Source organism: Podarcis tiliguerta (assembly GCF_965153285.1).
Source record: "Podarcis tiliguerta genome assembly, chromosome: 12".
Classification (NCBI taxonomy): domain Eukaryota; kingdom Metazoa; phylum Chordata; class Lepidosauria; order Squamata; family Lacertidae; genus Podarcis; species Podarcis tiliguerta.
In genome coordinates, this window is record NC_139545.1 from 35,667,510 (window position 1) to 35,691,101 (window position 23,592).

Below are 23,592 nucleotides of genomic sequence, written 5' to 3' on the forward strand. Positions count from 1 at the left end.
TTCTGAAATTTTTCTGCCCCGATTCAGAAATCAATTTAGCAAGATCCATCTCTAAGAGGTAGACTACTAGGACGCAAAGCTTGGTGGAACTCAAGATACACAAATGGAGTTTTATGTAAGTAGGACTTTCCTTGCACACAGTTCAGCGCTGAGCAATTGGCTGTTCCTGAACTGTGGTCCGCAAGCTTCATTCACATGGTCCATGTTGTGTCCACAGATCTGCGGCTGCTCGCAGAAGACGGCACATCCATCGTACTAAAAATGCATATTGATTTTTAATTGTATATACATTGCTTTTTAAAAAAATCCCTATGTTGTTTTTTATTGGACTGCAGCTTGCATTCTATGACATTCTAACTGTAATACAATAAAATACAGTATGTATGAAATAAAAGAAGCAATAAGAATACAATTAAAAATCATACGGCACCTAGCACAGCGTGTTAGAATTGCTACAACAGTCAGAAAAACCATTAAGCCACCCAGCCATACCTGCAGCAATTTTTAAAGAGGTCTGTGGGGTGAAAAGGTTTGGGAGCCACTGGCCACACAGAATATTCCCACACGACACCTCTAGGAACTTCAAGTGTCATTGGACTCTTTGCCTGCACACCGGATTGGATTTCACAGAACTTGCCAAACAAACTTGTTTTGCTACTGTGAACCTTTTCAAGAATGTATAAATAAAGCCTCCAATGGCAACAGTAAATACAATATATGACTGCCTGAGACACAGTCCTAAACGATCCTTTACAGACCACTTTGTTCCTCTATTAAGATGCTACTTGTTTCTTTGATTTATCTGATAATAAATTTTTGATGACTAGGTAAGTCCCATAAAATTGCTCTGGAGCAGACTCCATTGATTAGTAAGTCTGAGGAATTGAAACTGTCAAGAATTCATGTGTTAAGGGCGAAATTACTGCCAAACATGTATTAGATCATCCATAAAACACAAGAGGTTCATTTGGCAATATTATTTTGCATCCGTTTGTTCAATCCAGTTTCTATTCATGCTCATCACTGTTAAGCTTTGCATACCTCCCCCCTGCTTAAAACCAACATTAAGCTTAATCCCGTTCTAGGATTGTAAGGAAACGCTGTAATGAAAACGACATTCAGAAGTTAGTTAGAAATCCAGTCAGGGTTGGTGGTGGGGGTTGGGGAGAGGGTTATTTTTAGACCATGAAGTTCTCTGCCGAAAACCGAATCATGTCAAGTTTCTTTGCCGAAGATAAATTGCAGCATGTGCTTGCAATCCAACGGGTTACATGGAGAGCTCTGCTTATTCAAGATCCCTTTCTGCCTCCTACATTGCTGCCCAACAAGCTGTTCCTGAAATCCAGCAGAATTCCTGGAGTGAGCCTCTAAATGTAGCAGAAGGAGGGTGAAAAGAGCAAGATAATAATGATAATTATAATAAAAATAATGCATGCACAAAAGCACTTGCAGATAATTAAAGAGTTCAGCCTGGGGCGGAAGAAACTCTAGAATTATGTGAAGCAGATCCACAATCGTTAAAATATCCGTGCACAATCAGAATTCAGTGTTCTGAGATTTTCTGCTTTCACTTAACACAACAAGTTTCTAGATCTTATGAGGAACCAGTGTTACATGCATTCCAACATGCACAGTGACATTCCTGCAAAGATATCCATCTGGTTTCCCTGTTCCCCAAAGTAAAATTTTGTTGCAGAAGCCAAAGAAAAGACAGCTGAATTTCAGGGTAACATTTCTGCCACTGTTATTTCTCAGCGCTGTGCCTTTGACCTTAAAAAGTACCCTGAAATGGGAATACATTGCCTAAAATAAAAAATAAGGACCATGCTGAACTGTGACTTGTCCAAATTACACTGAAATCATTTCCACTTAAGCTTTTCGCTGGATAAAAAAGTTGATAAAATCTCTCCATAAAGCAAAAGCCAGTTCTACAGCTACCCGATAGCCCTCAACAGCAGAGTAAAAAACAGCCAAGGATAACACAAAAGCCTTAAACAATATCAGCTTGAAATAAGAAACTGGAGCTCCATAAAATACCAGCATGTAATAAAACAAGATATTACTGTGTTGAGAATAGAAACCGCAGCCCGTTCTCTTTTATTATAAAAATGCTGCTTTTTAATTTATGTCCCAAATAAAAAACAGCAACGTACATAGTAACTCATCCTGCCTAGTTGTAAATAACCTAACCGGAATGAACAGCCAAAGCATTTTTGAAGTTATAAAGGGTTAAGACTTTTCCTCCACACTTAGCATTGCTCTTACTAAACAACAGAGGAATGTGATTGGTCTGCAAAGCAAGGATGTGGACCCAATTTGGCCCATGCAGCCTCCCCCCGCAAAAAACGACACCCAGCTGCCCCACATGCAGCATCATATTGTCATGCCAGATGAGGGGCAGCTGGAGACACAGCTGCCAATGCACAACCTTCAAATGTGCACTGGCAAGACGGGCTTGCTTGTTGCACTGCCAGTCAGCTGATTGGTGGCAAGAGCAAGCCAGCTAGAACTGGCTACACCACGCAGTTCCCCATGGGGCACTTTTTAGCACAACCAACACTTGCAGAAAGCAGACCTTGAAGTTCACACGGATCAGCTGATCTGCTTGGCTGGGCTTGGATTTTCCTATCTAGTGTAGTCTGCTGCGCTAGAAATGAAGAACGGCTCACTTGACGCCATTGTGACATCAGGTGACTGGCAGGTGGGCAGAGTCCACTCACCTGTCAAAATGGCCCACCAAGGGGGGAGGGGGGGGGCTAGGATGCTCTAGCCACCCTACTCCTGCTCTAAGGTTTTGTATTTTACACCAATAACTCTTCTGCCTTAATTTGCTTCTGGCTACACAATACTTTTTCCTCATTCATCTGAATTCACCAAGAATTTCCTATAGTATATTACCACTAAGACACCCTTTGCCAATGGTTGTCTGGCTGGGACTGAGGGCACTTGCAGTCCAGCAACATCTGTAGGGCACCGGATTGGAAAACGCTGCGCCAAGGAACTGATAACTGAATATAATGTTGCGGATATTACAGACGTCTGTATTTTGATTGTGTGTGTATGTATATATGTGTGTGTTTCATTATTGCTGGAAGTTGCATTTTAATCTGTTACTATACACAGTCTTGTGAGTTTTTCTTATGAAGGAAGCCTTTTTAAACAAAGGAGTTAAACAAGCACTCAATATGTTCCAATGAATACAAATCCTTCAAGAACTGACTGAGTGCTCATTTTATTTATACTCCAATTAGTTACACTTTTCTTGCTTGAGTTAAGCTCTTGAGAAACCAGAGCAAACATAGTTAAAGGATAAATCTAAGGCAAACTTTGGGACCTTTTTCTAAATCAGAATTGTGATCCTCATTTCTGACAGTACACTAGGGCTGAAGCTTTGTTATGGACTTGAGACCTGAGCGGCAATAATGTTCAGGATTATAATGGAAGGACAGGTGCCTATCCGTTATAAAGACCCATTCTGAAGTTTCCATTGTATTATAGCTATTCTATTAGCATTCTATTATTGTTGGATTGCACAGGTAAGTATTGGCAGCAGGGCTGTTGGCTCCCAGGAACACACAGTGCTAATGTGGTTATTACCCATATAATCTAGCAGACCTACACGAGTAGAGCATTTAAAATGTTCTTACAGCACTGAGTCCCAGAAACACAGCTATTTCTAGCAAACATATATGCTAGAATCAGAATATGTGAGATTAGGCGCCTAACAGTGTCCTACACTCTTGGGTTGCTGCCACGATAACTTCCTGAATGTAAACATATAGATTGAGATTTACTCTGATTCACAAGGCATCATGTCAAGGGATCTTTTAACTCCATTTGACAGTTCCCATGGGGAGAGGAAGTTAATTCTAGAATGGTAATAAATTGGAAGTATTTTCTAAGAATCCTGCTGAAATCAGATGACAAGGTCATACAAACAGCACATTTCAAAGCAAGTGTTAAGACAAATCCATTTGGTGTAACAGCTGTTTAAAAACAACAACCCTCTGCCAAATATTTAAGTAAAGGAAATACTTTAGCTGAAATGAAATCATCAGGTAGCAACTAAAAAAAAAGTATCACAAATGAGAACACTAAAACAATTTGCTTTTTAGAAAAAAAGAATGAACCATGGAGAAATGATCTGAAGGACATGATTAATGCTTCGAATATACTTGGAAAACTGCCGCCTGTTTCTAAGTGCTATCAGCAAAGCCCACCCCTCTTCGCTCATTGTGGTTTAACCACATCATCAAGTCACTAATTATGTTACACTAATTCTGGATGATATTTCCAGACTGCAATTCTTCATAGGAGTTTCATTTGCTGTTTTGTTCTAAACATTTGTGCCCGTGTGTAGTTGCTGAGTATATTATAGCCAATAAATCATACTATCCATCATGTCTTTGTCACTATTCTAGACATACAAGATCCTCAGAGGATACACATAACAAAAAAGGTCACTTTGAAAAGTTGACTAGGGGCGCAACCACTCCCCCCCCCCCCCATGTAGATATTGCCTTTTAGATAAAGTTGCTGTCGTTATACTTTATATGCTTTGATGCTTCTCTGTAGGGAAACAAACTGTTTAACATGCATAAAGGAACACCCCCACAAAGATAACAAAGAGCTATTATTTTGGGAAGCTCTCTGTGGTAAAGTCCTAGGTTCAAACCTTAGCATCTTCAGGGAGGGCTAGGAGAGATCCCTAAACGGAAGGCTGGAGAGCCTCTAACATTCAATGTAGTCAACACTGAGTTAATTGGACCAAAGGTATAATGACCTGGTATAATGCAACTTCCTATGTGCAAACAATTTTTACTGCTGGAAAACCAGGTTTCTACTTATTGGAGAAAGCCATCTTTATGCGGTCACATTCCCAGATAAATGACAGTAGCAAGGATAGGGTGCGGTCTCTCCGAAGGACTGTGATATGCTTGTTGAGTGAAGCTAGCAAGGTAACGGGGCCTCAGTAACTGATGCCACCTTTGCTCATACCTGGGGTGGTTCAATTGGCATGACATCCATAGTCACTCTGGAGACTGCATAACAATTTCTGCTCAATTGGTCCAGCTTCCTTTTTTGTTTACAGAAGGTGCAAATGATACATGTCTCCTCTTGGGAGTTCTGTTACTTGCACATCTGTAAGCATGCAAAGAATCCCAAGTACCTCCTGAGTGCAACATGGAAGCAGATGTGGATGCAGGTAACGACTTACAAAGTAATAACTTGTCACGATATGCACAGAACCACACTGTAATTCGACAGTACCGAATACCTTGCCAGTTGGGGAGGGCAGTTTTACCACACCCTAGCTTCCCAGGATTCCTGAACAGGTGTGTGTGCAGTGAGGTTTCTCCTCACTTTATAAAAAACCTGCTTACTGTATGGGTGGTTATCATGGGGTAGAATTTTCCACACCATGGGACTTTGGTACCCAGGGGATTTTGCTGCCTGGGGTGAAGGACAAGATGATGCCCCACCCCCAATTGCATGCACAAGAGCCAGCCATACCAGCAACTGAGTCCTGCTGGAAGCTGTCATTGTACCCGAGAGGAGCAAGCTCACTTAAGGAATGCCAGCTTGGACAAATGGCACACAGAGCTCTATTCACTCCTGAATAGCTTCCACCCAAGGCAGCTGCTTCCCTTTACTGACAATCCTGTCAGTAGCTGCTAGCATAATGCATAGTGCACCTTGGTTAGGCTGCCAAACAAAAGAAATACTTCATGTGACTATTGCAAACTCACCAACATGTTGGTACGCAGGCACTGCTAGGACACTACCAGAATACTATGGTCAAAATAAATGTATCAGTGTATAGGTAGGCTTAAAAAGAAAAAAACTTTTTTTACAGCAATCAATTTCAATTCTTGACCATATGGCCACTTCATCAGATGCATGTTGTTAATTAACAAATGTTGAGTATGCACTAAACCTTTAAAACATGTTTGAAGCACGTTTCTCCCTACCCCTCAAAGAATTCTGGGCACTGTAGTTTGCTATGGGTTGCTGGGAATTGTAACTCTGTGAGGGGTGAACTACAATGCCCAGAATGTGGCATGCCAGAATGCCTGGGAAAGAATGTGCCTTGAATGTACTTTAAAGGTATAGTGTGCAGCTAAAAATAAATTTGTTGTATTGCTATTTAACGCGCCTCCTGTGCACACCTTTATTAGAGCAAGCAAAATAACCATATATTTGTGTACAGTGTTGATCTTAAAAGTTGCCTTCTCACTCAGACAGAAAGAAACGTTCCAAGCTGCCCTTCCCCTCCAGATGCTGCCACTGGTTGTAAGCAGGAAACTTCAGCAGGAACAAGCATGGCTTGCAAGACCATCTTTCAAACCTGCACCCCATCAAAGACATTTGCCCACCTAAGGATCTATCACACTCTATGTGTAATTACATCCTTCTGTCTGATAAAATGATTGCGCTGCTGAAAAATTACTGGATTCCCATCTCTTTCAGTGTAGCCAGGCATTTCGTTATGGTTTCATCATAACTCCTAACATATGGCAGTTGCAATTTGACATATATCCTCTAATCCATGGGTGGGTAATTCATTCAGCACTGAAGAGCTTATTGAAAATGCATCATAAGCCAGAAGGTGGAAGCTCCGTTCAATAATTTATGCACCTATAATTCCCTCTGCATAAAACCTTCTTGGCCATGGCACTTCCGACCCCAGAGCTGTTGCAAAGCTGAGATGCACCTTGTACTTTTGTAGTGTCTGGGCAAATAACCACCAGTTTATGACAGAGAGCATCCTATGTAAGGACCTTCAAATGTTGTTGGAATACAACTCCCATCAGCTCCAGGTAATGGTCAAGCTGTAGTCCAACGGTGTCTGGAAAGCACCACATTGCCAACACCCCCATCAAGTAAACAACAGCCACCCAGCTTAGTGGTTCTACCCTACCTAAGCGGCCCCCTCCTGCTGCCACCAGAATCCTCCCCTTTATGTGCCTCAGCTGTGCATTCCAACACACAAGCCAAGGTGCAGGCAAATGGTATGGACTGGGCAGTGGCGATAAAGTGTGGCATAGTCCCTGCTGCTATTCATTCTGGGGAGGAAGGGCTTAATAGGAGCACCTCCATCTTCAGTTTGGTTCGGGTGGGTTGAGTCATTGAGGTAACTGACCCTGATAAGCTCACAGGGGCTTTGTGCCACAACTCCATTAAAAAGAAAGAAAGAGAAAAGCTATTGAAGACAAATGGAAGCACAATACTCACTATTTGTACGTCTCTGACCGAATATATTCAAACACATGAGAAATGCCCAGCTGGAACTGATCTGCAATAGGGGTGACCCAGGGATTGTTCTCCGCTTTGAAGACTTGCTTTTGACCGGTCAAATCCAAGTTACCTGAAAGGATTGAACAGGCATTTACTCTTCTTGGATAATTTAAATAACTCCAGCATTTAAAGAACCATGAGCGAGAGAATCAACCAAGGTGCAATGTGATTCTAAACATATTTACCTGTAAGTAAAGAGTCCTAATGAGTTGAAGTCAACTTCTTTCCGAGAAAGTCTGAATAAGACACTATTTGTGTAATCAAATCTAATTTCTGTTAACTCAGAGTTGACACCAAATTATCCTGCATCCATAAGTGTTGGGAACCTCCAGCCCATGGACCTAATCAGATGCAGAAGGAGTTTTAATTTGGCCTGTGAAGCCATTTTCCTTGAGCCACGCCCACAAGTCACATGTGTGTAAAGACACAGCTGCAAAGGAACAGCCAAGCACTTTAAAATGCACTCCAGGTGGTTCCTTCTAAATCTGGCAAACCCTACTGGGATTGTTTCCACTCAGGAGCTCCCAATGATCTCCAATCAGCTTGGCCGTGACTTCAAACTCGGCCCTCCAGATGTATTGGGACTACAACTCCCATCATCCCTAGCTAACAGGACCAGTGGTCAGGGATGATGGGAGTTGTAGTCCCAAAACACCTGGAGGGCCGAGTTTGCCTATGCCTGCCTAAGAATCACATTCCCTCATGGACAACCTTCCTTTGGTGGGAGGGGCCAGAGGCAAAAGTTGGGAAGAGCATCAGATGTGACTCTGAACATTGTACGGTAGACTTCATTCTGGTCAAGAAGCTTCTACACACATCCCTCTCTTCCTCTTCCATCCAGACCAGCAAGTTCGAAAACACATTCCAGCTAGGCAAAAGGCACACAGCATGGCTGTGAGGGTTGCGGTCTGGGGAGGGGTGTGTATGGCCTGGAAGGGAGGTTTGGGGAGCTGCCTTTGGGGCTTGGTTACCTGCCCTAAGTTACAGACTAAGGGAACAAAAGTAATTAGAAAAAAAAGAAAAAAGCGCTATCAAATAAAGCTCTGAGTCTTTAAAATGCCAGGTTGAACTATTGTTGTGAGCAAAAATGTCACAAAGCTCTTTCCCTGCTAATGTGAATTTGGGCACGGCTGAGAGACGAGTCTAGGTTCTGCTGAATCGTGCCTTATGTGAGATTTTATAAGGTAAGTAAGGGCTGTGGATAATATGCAGGGGGGGGGGGCTGGGCCTCTGTTGCCCCCTTGTATTGCACACTGGCAAAGCTATCAGGACAACTTCACTTCCCTAGTGCTGGATTAACAAGTGGCAGCAATACATGAAATTCAGGCATTATACGGGGAAGCGTGTGGTAGCTGAGCTAAGCAGCACTAGAGGGATGGGCTGCTTGAGAGCAGGTGCCCCCCAAAGTTGCTGTGGTTCGAGAAGAAGAAGAGTTTGGATTTGATATCCCGCTTTATCACTACCCTTTAAGGAGTCTCAAAGCGGCTAACATTCTCCTTTCCCTTCCTCCCCCACAAGAAACACTCTGTGAGGTGAGTGGGGCTGAGAGACTTCAGAGAAGTGTGACTGGCCCAAGGTCACCCAAGAGCTGCATGTGGAGGAGTGGAGACACGAACCTGGTTCACCAGATTACAAGCCTAGCGCTCTTAACCACTTAACCACTGCACCACATGACCCTTAATGTAGCCCAGGAGGAGAAAGTGGGTGAGCCTAATGACCTTGGTACATGTGCAAAGGAGAAAGATGGATGCTGGTCTCAGACGGGCCCTCTGAACCATTTGTCATTCCTCTTCTGTCAACTGTCTGAAGGCCTGTTCTCCTCTCGCGTAATAACATGCAGGAACCAGCACTCCACCCCTCTGCCAGCCAGGCAGCAATTGCCCTAAGCACTTCATGCTTGAGTGCGCCTGGCTTGCAGCCTCGCACCCCGCCTCCTTTATTAGAGGCCTCAGCCGCGCTCCTGTTCTAACAAGGATCAGGCAGTAGGATTAAGCACTGTGACAAAGAGGAACCTAATAAGCGAGAGGCCGGGGTGTCTAAATCTATGCTGGCGAGCTCAAACAACAGATTCGCACAGTTCAACGTGCCGTTTTAAAGGCAGAGGCTGCCGTGGAAGCAAGCCGGCGCTGTGATTAGCAGTAACCCCCTGACCAATGCTGCTATGAAGATCGTATTTTACTTCGAGGCTTATTCGGCAATTGCAAATTGGATTTGCCATGTTATTACCTGGAAGAAAAAAAAAAACCACAACACCTACAGGCACTTGTCTCTAAAGCCCCCAACAGTAAGCACTCACTTATGCTTATAATTCTGCAAGCCTTGCCATCGGGAGAAGGGAACGATCAGCCCGCCGCCACTCATGCGAATTGCAAAAATCTGGCACAATGCTCAGAGTGTAGGTAGTCGGATCCAAAAATCTCATTCAGAGGAGTGCAGAGCAGAACGCTCCAATCTTGAAATGGTTGAGAGGCTTACTGCCAGGACTAAATCACACATAGATTTAACTTTGGCTTTCTCACCCCTCAAGCATTATATTTCCAACAGAGTTACCAAGTACTAAAATAAAATCATTTAAATTGGACACATTTTTTTTTTGGGGGGGGGGGGAATCATGCACTAGGAGGTTGGGGACCAGCTCTTGTGGAGAAGGGTAGGGCTTCTAGCCTTGCCATTATGGGCAAATGAGGCAGTGCCAAGAGAGGGCAGCTAAATGCTAGTTCCTTAACTTCAGCCTATCTTATCATGGGGATGAGGGACACCCTTTAGATTTTCTTCCTCAGGCACCAAAATATTGAGTCACCCCCCCCCCCCCGGAAGTAGGAATGGAAGGAGAGGAAGTTATTCAACTAAATGAAATATGCATCTTTTTCAGGATATGTAATCATCCCTAGATACCATCCCAACATGAAACTGACTATTACATTGATAGAGGTATGGCAGAACAATGTAGGTCTTGCACAAAGTGTGGGGCTGTGTTAGGACCTTGGCAGCATTGTATTTGGGTACCTTTGCTCCCTGAACAAAGTGCAAACATGGTTTACGACCATCCAAAATGCTTGTTGTGGACAAATGTCGAATAGATGCCTATTACTGTAAACTTTTCAAATGTGGGTTGGCCAATGCAAGGAAAATTCAGATGACCCCCATCTGGATGCAGAGAAGGAAGAAGGAAAAGCACAAGCATCTTGTGACCTGGCCACAAGGAAGTCAAGATAAGTTTTGGAAAGGAATGTTTAGCTCCACACACACAAACGTGCATTAAATACTTTCTCGAACAAATGTTTTCATTGCTGGATCACAAAAACTGAGTAAGTGGAGACCTTCATTAAGCAACATTCATCTCCAAAATGACTTCAAATCAATCTCATAATTGAAGAAAATGCTTGAAAACCTTGAGAAAATCTGCCGGGAGTAAATGCTCATTCTAGCATTAACTAATTAACACTGGAGTCAGAAGAATAAGAGATAGAGGTCAGCAATGTGTTAGAATTTACATCCTGCGAAACTCAAATTTACATGCCAAAGTCACTGGAAATGAATGACTCTGCAATGACCCTCTGATTCACCAAGGAAAAAACTGAGTATCTCATCTTGCTTCAAGAGAGATTTGCACTATTTGGAACATATGTTTAAGTAATTAAAAGGGTAACAGGGTTTAACTAAAAGCTTCATTACTCAGCAGGAAGTGCTTTTCATTCCATCTCCACCTGTCTGTCCCTTTTTCTTTAGCGGTAAGGATAACGTCAGTGGAGACCTGACTTGGCCCTTGAGTAAGTTCTACTGAGCAAATTCAAACTCCTCAGCTTAGTAAGCAGGGATGCAAGCAAGCCTTTCCCCTTTGCTCCTACCTGATAGTGGGACCAAAAGCTAAAACAAAGCAGAAATTAGGAGAGTGGAAGAGTGGAAAGGGAGGGGGGAGAGCAGGCCGAGAGAAGAAGCAGATGGACTAACAGAACTTCAACAAAAAGTATGTTGAATTGGGAAATGGGAAAGAACGAAACCTTACTCAGGGGGTTTGTGTTTCATGTATGAGAGCCTGAAGAACGAAGGCCGAGTGTTAGGCTGCTGGCTATACTGAGTTGTAAACTTCAACTAAGCAGCTCAAGGAAGTTAGGAAATTGTTTTGACACTGTGACTGCGGAATGCTGATCCAAAAATGCCGATACAGGACTCTATCCCCTCAGGGCATTAGCGTCTTGCCAGGCAGACCCTGAGTTAAGGGACTGTCCTGGCATTCTGAAGACATACTATTTTAAACTCATAGCACGTGGTTTGAAGGTTTTATATTCCAGGAAACCAGAGTTTTTCAGATCAGACAACAATCAGGAACTGTGCTTAATTAAATATTTCCAGGCTGCATGCACAAAAGGTTTATTTGAATCTGGCCATCAGATTTTATCTACATACTCTCCCCTCTTTCTGTTGTCCACCTTCCATTCCATGCCACTGCCCTTAAAAGATTCTCAAGCATTATCATAGATTTCTTTTGCAGGCGTTATCTGAAGGGTAATCTCATATACCTGCATTGATCCCAAGATCATTTTCCAAGGCCCTTCTCCAGGTGCCTGTGTGGTGTGAATGGCTGTTAAGGGGAGGCCTTTTCAGTCCTGGCATACTGGCTGTGAAATACCCTCCTCAAGGAGGCCTGCTTGGCACCCACATTGTGGTCTTTCCAGCATTAAGTGAAAAGCTTTCTTCCTTCCCCAAGCTTTTTGCATTACAGTACTTTTTAGACCCTGGGCACAATGCTTTAACCTGTGTTTGATTTTACATTCATATTGGATTTTAATTTTTTTTTATGAGGTAAAGAATAAATTGTACACCATCAAGAGAACTTGTCATTGACGAGCAAGATAAAAATACTGCAAATCAGTAAGTGAAACCAAGGCTAAAGTTTAAGTGTCCTTTTCTATTTCCGCTCAGAGGACACGCTCTCTTTCTGATACTCTGAAGAAAGAAATTAATTTTATTTTCTTATTTGGATATAAATACCTCCGAATCCAACTTTATTAAAGGCTAAGTAAGGGATAAACCCGCTGAACAGAACGTACAGTTAGGCTATATGTAAAAGCACGCCTGCCACGATTTTCTTCAGCTTTGCTCTACACTTTCAGGATTACATTTTTATTACTTTGAGGCCACGTGATTTGCTTCCAAAAGAGAAAGACGACTTGGCCTCAGGACCCAATCCACTGGGGAAGTATTCTTTTGTAAGCCCTTCTGGAGTGACTGGAAGCTGCACAAGAGCAGGCAGCCTCTGCTTCAAGGGGGACTGAGGAGGAGGAGGAGGAGTTCACAGTGAATTCTGCTCAGTTCAAAATTTATTTGTGTAGAAACAAGCATGCAAGCAACCCCCTCCACCAAATAAACCATGACTACTTTGGTACAGCTGAGCTGAAATGTCTCTCAGGAGACATTTTTTTCCTCAGAAAACATTCAAGTTTTTTTTTTTTGACCCCTAAAAATACTGCCATTTCCCCTCCCAGAATGAGCTAGGGCCAGGGGTATTATTAATTACCACTACTGCTTATTACATTTGTCAGTCCCTCTATACAAAAGGGAGGGGAGAGCTTGAAGTCAATTCACAAGACAGAAAAAAGAAAATATAAAAAGCTGAACAATAGAAAATACATAGAACACTCGCTCAACAACTCATTAGTAATCTGATTTTGCAATTAAATCTGCTGCTTTGTTTTGGCTTTCCCCCTCCTCTACCTTCTAAAATGCAACTCCAGTCGTTGAGAAATCAAGAGTATATATGGCAAGAAATTTAGTGTTCCCTGTCACTTTATGTGACTGGTTGCAACTCTGTTGTTGAGGTGAATCATGATGTGTCTTACAGTGCAGCACATAGCATTTTAAATTCAGGGGGGAAAGACAACACCTACTAAAATTTTATCTATGGATAGTGCTGCTTACCACAATCTCATGAACTGCATTTTGAGGAACAGTGTCAAAGACAGACACCCAAGGAACTAGAGATGTGAAGGTTGGGAAAGAGGGGAATAGAAAAACTGGGAGGGGTGGGCCCAGTTATTCCTATTTTTCTGGAACACCCCCCCCCCCCCCGTTTTAAGACTTATAGCATTTCCCTTTGGTTTCATATGCTGAGAGTAACTCATTCACAGCCCTACAGTATAGCACAAAATGATGTAGACTATCATTAGTTCTCCTAGTGGTGCATCAATAAAACTGCGAGCACATTTACTAAGCTAAGCAGGGTCCCGTATGGTTTCAAATTGGATGGGGGACCCTGTGTGGGAGATTCCTGAATTGCAAAGAGGTTGGATTCAATGACCGCCGAGGTCCCTTCCAACTCTACAATTCTATGCTGAACTAATAGTTTGAAAAAGCCATACTGTAAACAAACAAATGATGTTGGCATGTTGCTTTATATATAACACATTAAATACAATACCAAATGCCACTATTGCCAGGTGTGACAATATTAAGTTTAGTTGTGACAGGAATCTTTGCCTCCCATGCTCAGAAATGTTCCTTAAGTATTTGCTGGGCTTGCTAGTTTGTGCTTAGCAGGGGCTGGGGGGAAATGCAATGAACATGTTTTAAAGATGTTAATGGCCAAGTTTGGTTAACAAAATGAAGGGCTGTGTTCAAGTAGGCTTTCAGGCATCCTTACAGCAGCAATGCCCAAGTCTTACCTAGCTCAGGAGGCAGCACTGTAAGGCGGTTGCCCTGGATATGAAGTTCTTTAAGCTGAGTGAGTTCACCAATTTCTTTAGGGAGGGATATCAGGTCATTATCCCTAAGGCTAAGCTTTAAGGGAAAAAAAGAGAGAGAGAGAGAGAGTGGTTAAGTGGGAGAGGCACAGACAGGCACACAGTGTTGTCAGAACAATTCTCAGCTGAAAGGAAGCAGATGTTTATGTCAAAACCAGCCATAAATAAACATTTTATACTGCAAAGTCCTTTCTTTCTTTCTTTCTTTCTGACACTTCACCCCGCCCTAAACATTCAATTCCTCCAATTTAGTTACAAGTGTCTGCTGATTAACAATAGGCAACGCCAAGAACAGGAGGCCCGTTTCTTCAAAGCCCCCACCGCTCCCCTGCAAATTGACTTGATTCTACTCTTACAAGGGCCGCAAAAGCGAATTGATTTTTTTCCAAGAATTTAGATAAATTACTTACTATCTGCAACTTTGTGAGCTTCCCAATATCTGGTGGCAGGATTTCAAAATCGTTGTCACTTAGATAGAGTGCACGCAGGGTGGCTGCAAATTAAACAGCAATATATAAACAGGGTGGCATACAACCCAAACCATTTGAGGCCTGATCAATAAAAAAGTGTCAGCTTTGATTAATAACCCTGACTTGGTGAAAAGCCTTTGACATACCCAAGGCTCACTATAATAACAAGCAGGTCAAACTTAGATTTACTGGCTTATTGTACTGTTGGGTCCGCTCAGGAAAACATCTATATCCAAAAGGACTGACACAATTAACAATTCCTGTACCATTAGGCTCTGGCAGGCCACCGCACACCGTTTCAATAGGAGTCTGCCAGGACAGAAGCCATCACAGCTTATTAACTTCCAATTCCTAGTCATTATCAAAATTTGCATCTACAACCCGCCCTCAAAAGCTCCCAATAGGCTTCACCCTCTGCCTCTCTTAGATGTCTGCAGAGAATAGCTGAGAAGTCATTTTAGATCAGGCTGGAGTAAAAATACAGCAAATACAAGAATTTATTTTGTACAGATCTGGAACCTAAGAAGCTGCCTTATACCAGCATAAACCATTGGGTCCTCCAAGCTCAGGACTGCCTATATTGATTCGAAGCTACTCTCCTGTTTTCAGGCAGAGAATCATTTCCCAGTCCTACAGAGGAGAAGCAGAGGATTGTACCTGGGACCTTCTGCATAGAAAGCAGATACCTGGACCAGGGAGCTTTGGCTATTCCTGCTTTATTCCTTTCAAGAAATGATAGCAAATTTGGGGGAAATGCGGATGGGGGTAAAAGGATAAATTGGTTTCATTTTAGTTCATTACCTTTTCATGGCTCCCAGATGGCTTAGAACACACCACACCCATCCCAACACAGAAGGAAAACCAGCCATTTCACCATGGAAAGATGCTTCTGACGGAGACACAACTTCCAAAGCTGGACCAAAATTGCATCGCTCAGACTACTCAGTTGTAGACCAAACATGTACGCCACAGAGGCCATTAATGTCAATAGGTCTAGTGTCAGGGGTGGGGAACCTTTTCGACCTGATGGGCCAAAACTTTATCTCCCCACTGTGGGTTTATGTTAATGGGAGGGGGGTGTAGTTGGCCCCATGGAGCGGGTGTGGGGTGAGGTCCCTGCACAGCAGCTGATGCCAATGTTTAATCCTGCTTTCTGCCAATCTAGATGTGCCTCTACCTGCCCCACAGCTGGTGTCACATATGATGTGAAGGTGACTGTGGTTTGGGGAAAATGGCCCTGTGGGTCAAATTTGGCCAAGGGGGCCAGAGATTGCCTACCCCATAGGAGCAAACTTCTAGGGGCTGAGAGGACTGGTCCCCCTAAAGTTGATGAGTATTGTCATTCAAATGGTGTGTGAGCTGCATCATGTGACTGATTATGCAGGCTGGGGCTTGCCTGCACCCCAATATTTTATTCATGTTGGCACCTCTGCCAACCTCTGCTCCAGTGTGGCACCATGTTAGAGTCTCATGTGAGGCATTAAAACAGGGACAGACAACAGGTTGCCGTCCAGAAGCTGTTCAACTACAACTCCCATCAACCCTGACTTTTGACCGTGTTGGCTGGGTCTGATGGGAGTTGGAGCCCAACAACATCTGGAGGGCTACCCCTGGATTAAAAAGAAAAGATGGCTCACTTATTTGCTGCAGGCATCTTGCCAGGTAGAAGGGGGGGGGGATTAACTGGCCTAGCTGGTCTATGGCAGGCATCAGCAGCCACAAAGCCTTATATTTGCCAAAGGTGCTGCACGCTGAACCCAGGGCTGATAAATAATTGTTCATGGAAAAAAGATTATAACGTGGTGGCTTGCATTTCTTCTCTCGCTTGGTGACCTTCTTAACTGTCCCAGGTGGGTGCTGCACTTGCTGAAGTTTTAGCTCAGTATGAAATGGAATAAAATTCAAGAAAATATGACCAAGGCGGTAGCTCATACAACACTCCTAGCCGTCCACTTACTCCCACCGAGATCAGGTGACTGTAGATCAAAAGGTACAGATTGCCAAGCTATGCAGAAATATTCAAGGCGGCTCATAGAAGGACGCATATATCTCTAATATTCTTTTTTTAGAGTTCAGCCTCCCTCAAATAAATTTTACCTGCAGAAAGCAAAGCAACTTTTCAGGATGATTTAACACATTTTAAAAAAATAATAATTTAAAATAGTTTCTTACTTAGATAGAAGAAGTTTCCGGGAAGCGAATTTTCGTTTAAGTTATTGTAAGTCAAATCAAGAACCTCCAGAGCTGGCAAGGAGCCAAATCCTCGTGGCAAGGAGTTAAGCCTGTTCATCCTAATGTTAAGAGAAGGATGTGTAAGGTATTATTTGGGATATGAATGCAAACATGTTATTTTATTTAGCATACGCAGGCAACTGCTCATTTACATGTGTCCAAGGAACACACGACTGTACACACGCGCATCACTGCAAATCCAGAAGTGGCATAAAAAGGGGCAAAAGCAGCCACAAAAGAGCACAAAAATGCTGCAGAAACGGCACTGAGCAATCCCACAAGAATTTGCAAGTGCAATCCCAGGAGCTCTTGCACCGACCTTTGAGGCCTGTTGAGAGTTGGAGTTTGAGCAAGGAGGTTTCAGCGGCATTCCCAATATACGCGATTTCACTTAAACGTGCAGTGCCTTGGAACATAACTCCCGCATAAATGAGGAGTTGCCTGTATCGCTTGTTTCTGTTAAGCCATTTTAGACTTTACTGACCACATTCTCTCTTGTACATTTGCTTTGGATGCTGCATAAGGTGACCAACAATCACATAATCTAAAAGGCCATAAAAAAGGGGAACCCCCCCCCCCAAATAACACAAAGAAACAAAAACAGCCACATTAAAAACTCACAATGGCTAAGGAAATGTCCTTTAAAAAGAGAAAGGGTGTTTCCAGACTGTTGCTATTTTGGGTGGGATTCAATCACATACTGGGAAATTCAGGTTGCGCAGTTACAGTTGATTGGAAGATCTTGTGCAACAGATCTGCTTCTCCAAAATATTCTAGCCAGGCAAACCCACCAGAGAGGTGAAGAAGGGACACTGAGAGATGAAGCCTGGGGAAAGGGCTGGGCTGAAAGCCCTGGAGGGCCACATTTGGCCCATGCCTGTCTTATGGAGCATCCAAGCAACTGATCAGGACGGATACGCACCCCAGGTTCAAGTGCTTCAGCTTCTGAAGGCTGCTAATCTGAATTGGCAGCTCCTCAATCTGATTGTTGAAAAAGTTGAGCACTTCTAAATTCCGGAGGTCTGCAATGTTTGCAGGCACAGCTGTAAAGAGAAGCAGAAGTCCCTCAGAAAACCAACAAGATCATGAAACATGCCACCCTTCTATTTATGGACCAGAAATACTTTCCGTAACAAGGTTCAGAAATTTCATGCATGACAACTTATCTAATATTCATTGGGAGACATCTATTAAAAAGGCAGTAGCATGCCACTGGTTACAAGGTGATGGGGACAGAAAACAAGGGTTGGCTGCTACTGACCTGCTTTCCCAAAGACACCTTGCAGACCATTGGGCAAGAGAATGACTGGACTAAACAGGACCTTTGCTTCACCTAGAAATAACCACTCTTATGAATGGGATCCAATTGGCGCCCTTCCAGTAACGGAAGGGTTCTTGATCCAGCAGGTGCCTTCACTGATGGGAGAGGGTGGGAGGTGATTTTTGCCAAGTTCTCCCTCCCTGTGCAGCCCACCCCCATGCCATCTTCCACCCTGTTGTGAAGTACCCCCAAACTCCAAGGAACACACTTTTGGAGGGTGTTGGGGATCAAAATCCCTCCCACAGACACAAGGGCACCCATTAGATCATACCCCATGTTTGCATGTAACTAAATATGCACATATCTGCAGAAGGAATGTTAAGTGATGCAGTGGAGGGAAGGCACCAGCAGAGGTCAGAAGAAAAACATTATTTATTTTTTAAAAATAAAATTTATGAAACTACTAGTTGTTCAAAATATTGAAACCCCAATGCCCTGACCACTGTAAGGCTTAGCTAGTTGCACCCTGTGCCACCTTCATGCATTGCATGGCAATCAAGCAAGCTGATCTGTATCCCAAAGGGTCATAACACATGAGAGGGAGCTCTGTCAGACTGGGGGGGGGGGGGGGTCCCTGGTGCAGGTACTCCAAGATACATGTGCTGTGCATAGCGTGCTGCTTTTTGTGCAGGTAACAATTTTCCTACAAAGTTGTGCCCTGGATTCGTCATAACAACATAAGAAGAGTCTTTGGATCAAGCCAATGGCCCATCACAATGGCCTATGGGAAGCCTTGAACGAAGGACCGGAGTACAGCAGCGCCCTCCCTGCTTGTGATTCCACAAAACTGGTGTAGAGTGGAAGCAGAACATAACTATCATGGCTAGTAGCCATTGATGGTCTTATCCTCCATGAATTTGCCAAATTCCTCCTCCAAGTCGGTGGCCATCACTACTTCACCACCAGGCAGTGTCCACACATTCTCAGGCAAGAATTAGAAACCCCATTTTCCTTCTTTGAATGAAGGATGGAAAATCTTGGAACATTCTGAATATCATTTTGTCCCTTCTTACTGGGCAGTGAAGATACGTTTACTATCCAACTGCTGCCTGTGTCAATTGCAAAGCCATAAGCCATTAACAATTGTCATTGATGGGCAGGCAAACTGGAAGGAAAATGATGTAAATCTGCAGGCTGAGCGTGGGTATTCTTGCATCGAAAACACAGTCTCAAAAGACACCTGGATTCCCACAGGGAACAACAACAAGCGCACATCTATATGCTATAAATTGATCATATGGATGCCCTAAATAACATTTTTATTTGGCTCCATCATGAACAAAATTGAAGCAAAAATGCATTCCAAATAAAATAGCCCATTGGGATTGCTGTTTAAATAACCTATTATCCGAAGTAGACATTCATTTGAAATTCAGTTAAATTGTAACAATTAAAGCTCAACTTTAAATAATGAACTGTTCTCGTGGGCCATTTTTTGATATGCGTCCCAAGAGGTAAGTGCTGTGATCAACACACACACACACACACACACACACACAAAAGGTTACATCAGATTAGCAACAGATCAATGTGTTGATACTACCTAGAAATATGAAATAAATACAGTTGCATGATATGAATACTACTACTCAGATAAAGATTAAGACTCTATATGGGTTTAATTTTCATGTTGAGCTATTAAGGCAAAATCTAAGCAAGCAAATAATGTTTACATGTTTTGGAGGATTGTATCCATTCAAGCTTTCCACTGTATTATCACCCAAGGACACAATTTCAACATGATCCATATTCCAGTTAAACTGAATTCCTAAAATTTATGCCCATTCAGACACAATGAAGTCTATAGAAATAATTGATTTGCATCTTTGTGTTTCAGATTATCTGGACAATGGATCTGGATGTCTAACAGCAATGTAGGTAGCAGATTGAACAACGTATACCTCCAAATAATTTGCAAAACTATCATCTAGGGAATAGCTCATAGCATAGGCATCGCTCCCCATCCCATTAAACCCAATGAAACAAATATTTACACAGTAGAGTATGAGCCCTTCATTTCCTAGGTTATTCTTATCATTACTTCCTTCAAAATAAAAAATTAAAAAATAGTCCAGTAGCACCTTAGAGACCAATTAAGTTTGTTCTAGGTACAGGGTAAGTTTTCGTTTGCATGCACACTTTTTCAAATACACTGAAGAATACTGTATATATAAAAGCTTATACCTAGAACAAACTGGACTTTTTTAATTTTTTTATTTCAACTGCGTCAGACCAACATGGCTACCTGCCTGAATCTAGATTACTTCCTTCAGTGTGTATGGAGGTCCTGGGCTGCCCAGGTGACAAGACACACACACCCCGGCCTTGCTGATGTGGCCCAAAGGAAAACAAAGCAATGTGTTTGGCACCAGATTGGCTGCTGGAGCTGCCAGAAGGAGGTGTACAAGGCGCCATCCAACTGTCTTAGGGACTCCACTCCAGATTTGTGTAGGGTTTGCACCTTAGACTTTTTTTCTCCCGAAGATATCCCGCAAGGCAGCAGAGGTCTAAGACTGAAATTTTTCTTCTGCTAGATGGGTTACCTTCCCAGGTTGATGAGCCCCACCTGCCTCTCACTGGTGGTCACTTTGATGCTGCTAATGCAGCTGCCTGACTTCACCCCTGGAGGCGCACTCTATTGTCTCTTGAGACAGATAATAATAATAATAATAATAATTTTTATTTATACCCCACCCTCCCCAGCCAAGGCTGGGCTCAGGACGGCTAACGAGCAATAATAAAAACAAATTGAATGAATACAACTTAAAAACAAAATTAAAATACAACATTAAAATATTGAAACCTCATCGCAGGAGGAGAAAGGAAAAGAAAAAAGAAAGAAAGAGGGGGAGGGAATCAAATTGGCTCCAAGCCAAAGGCCAGGTGGAACACCTCTGTCTTAAAGGCCCTGTGGAAAGAAATCAGATCCTGCAGGGCCCGGGTCTCATGAGGCAGAGCGTTCCACCAGGCCAGAGCCAGAGTTGAAAAGGCCCTGGCTCTCGTTGAAGCTAATCTAACTTCCTTAGGGCCCGGGACCACTAGGGTGTTGCTATTTATGGACCTTGAGGCTCTCCGTGGGACATACCGGGAGAGGCGGTCCCGTAGGTACGAGAGTCCTAAGCCATGAAGGACAACACCTTCATTCAATATTGAAGCAATTTTGAAACATCTCCCATAGTTATATACAGTCATACCTCGGGTTACAGACGCTTCAGGTTGCGCGTTTTCGGGTTATGGACGTGCCCAAACCTGGAAGTACCGGAACAGGTTACTTTCAGTGTTTTGGCGCTCACGCATGCACAGAAACACTAAATCACACTTTGCGCATGCGCAGAAGAATAGAATTGCAACCCACGTGTGCGCAGACGCGGCACTGCGGGTTGCGAACATGCCTCCCACATGGATCACGTTCACAACCCGAGCGTCCACTGTATTGGGATGGTGAATCTGCGGCCCACCTCATGGTGGCGAAATACAATTTCCATCCATTGGCTCTGCTGACTGTGCAGGGTTCTAGATTTTGCAGAAGCCCAAGTGACTACAGCAGGCTGCCCCCCTAGTAGTTACCCCTCTGACTAGTAGAGAGAAGTGTATGTCCACGTAGGTAGACCAATCCTCAGGGAAAGGCTGGGTGAACAGTGTGCACTATGAACACAGGGAAAGCAAGCAAAAGGATTTGAGCAAAGTATCCCGCCAGCAATCCCACATCCCCAAACTGCACACAGGCAGACACGACGCAGCTCCCTAATGCAATTAAACCCTGTTCTGTGGGTACCGGCCCTTTTGACAGGATGAGAGATTATTTTACTCTCCTCACTAAATCAGTGCAATTTAAGAGGACAAATGATGCTAAATGTGAATTAAAGCTAACTTATGCAGACTCTGTGCACACTCTGTGCTGAATGGAATGTTCCTCCTCAAGCCACTTTGGTGCAAGTGACAACATTTTATGACAAAGTCTTTCAAATAAAGGCTGCATCTTCTGGAAAATAACTGAAGATCTGAAGGCATCCTGGATTAGAGCTGCAGCAGGGGTATTCAACATCTTCAGCTGTTGCTGGAATACAACGCCCACTAGCCCCAGCTGGCATGGCCTATGGCCAGTGATGATGGGAGTTTGCATTGTTAAGCTTTTAAAGTCTTAGATAACCCCTCTGATGACCGTCAGTTTTTTTACCATTTATTTCCTTACTGTTCTGATACATACCCCCTGTCCTTATCTCAGGCTTATCTCACCACCCCCTCAACCACCTGTGAAATCTACTAACCTTCCCATCATTAGTTAGTTAATTAATAAACAAATCAGAAATGAAAATGTCACCTGAGGCTCTGCTTCAAATCCCTTGACCTCAGGAGGCAAGACTGGTGTCAATTATAGGCAGGGCCTTTTATGTTGTGGCACCTACCCCATGGAATGTCTTTCTGAGCAGGGTTTGTTAAGTCTTCATCACTCTATTGCAGTGGTTCTCAAACTTCTTTTTCTCTCGGCCACACTTTCAGAATAAAAATTTGCTCACGCCACACCAAATTTTTTTATGAGAAATAAGTTAGAAAACAAAAATAAACTATTCCTAGCAGTGCTTGATTTTGAACATAGGTGAACACAACTACTTTATAATATGATCGTGGGACATCCAGAAATTATAAAACAATGCAGCTACATAAGAACATGATTATTCCCAAAATATAATATTGATTGTCCTTGAATCTTCCTGCCACACCTGCCATGCTCTCCTATACACGCTTTTGAGAACCACATTGCTTCAGGTGGTTGGTGACGACGTGGCTTTTGTTACTGATGCAGTTTTTGATAGCTTATGCTATTTTTGTGCTGCCGGGATTTGTTAAATGGGCTGGACAGTGTTAATTTTTAAAACCAGAGTATATACTAGAATTTAGGGATTATGTTTGCTTTGTTTAACTTTTATTACTGTTTCTCAACCACCTCAATTCTTTTAGGAGAAATAGGTGGCACCTACTTTTAAAAACATACATGCATACTAGTTGTACCCATCAACTCCTTTTAACCCAAACATATCCTGCCCTTCTTCTATCTTGGAACTCGGAGTGATGTGCAAAGGGTTCCCAGGTGGTCTCTCATCCCAGCCAGTTGGGCGGGGTATAAACAATAAAATCATCATCATCATCCATGAATTGACCAGACCAAGATCTGATTGGTTTCAACAAGATTTCTGCATCATCCTGGGACCAGTTCAAGGGGGGGGGGGGAGTTATGGTTTGAGCAACAAGAAGGCAATGTGTGCAGATTAACCTGGAATGTCAAAATGAAATTCATATTAAACCTTTTCCCAATGTTCAGTTTACATAGCAATGTGCTCCCCCCCCGACAAGATTATATATTTTCTAAATCCCTTCAGCATGCGGCCTGACTAAAAGATGGTTATTGATTTTACTCTAAGCTTCAGAAAAAAGGACATTTTTTAGTTTAACAAATGAAAGATGGCTTGACACAGGTATTGTTCAAAGATATTGCCAGCCTCTATTTTCATATAATTGAGAATGGGTTTGA

At 43.0% G+C, this 23,592-nt stretch overlaps 1 protein-coding gene across 1 annotated transcript in view; it reads right to left on the minus strand.

Annotated features, from left to right (window-relative positions):
• RSU1 (Ras suppressor protein 1) overlaps positions 1-23,592 on the minus strand; it is a 62,664-nt gene that overhangs the window by 26,619 nt on the left and 12,453 nt on the right. Inside the window, exons 4-8 of the mRNA XM_083405840.1 lie at positions 17,664-17,784; positions 16,682-16,800; positions 14,450-14,532; positions 13,962-14,076; positions 7,237-7,369 (exon numbers count right to left, since the gene is read on the minus strand). Coding sequence (XP_083261966.1) covers positions 7,237-7,369; positions 13,962-14,076; positions 14,450-14,532; positions 16,682-16,800; positions 17,664-17,784 — 571 coding nt within the window. The remainder of the gene's footprint in view (positions 1-7,236; positions 7,370-13,961; positions 14,077-14,449; positions 14,533-16,681; positions 16,801-17,663; positions 17,785-23,592) is intronic.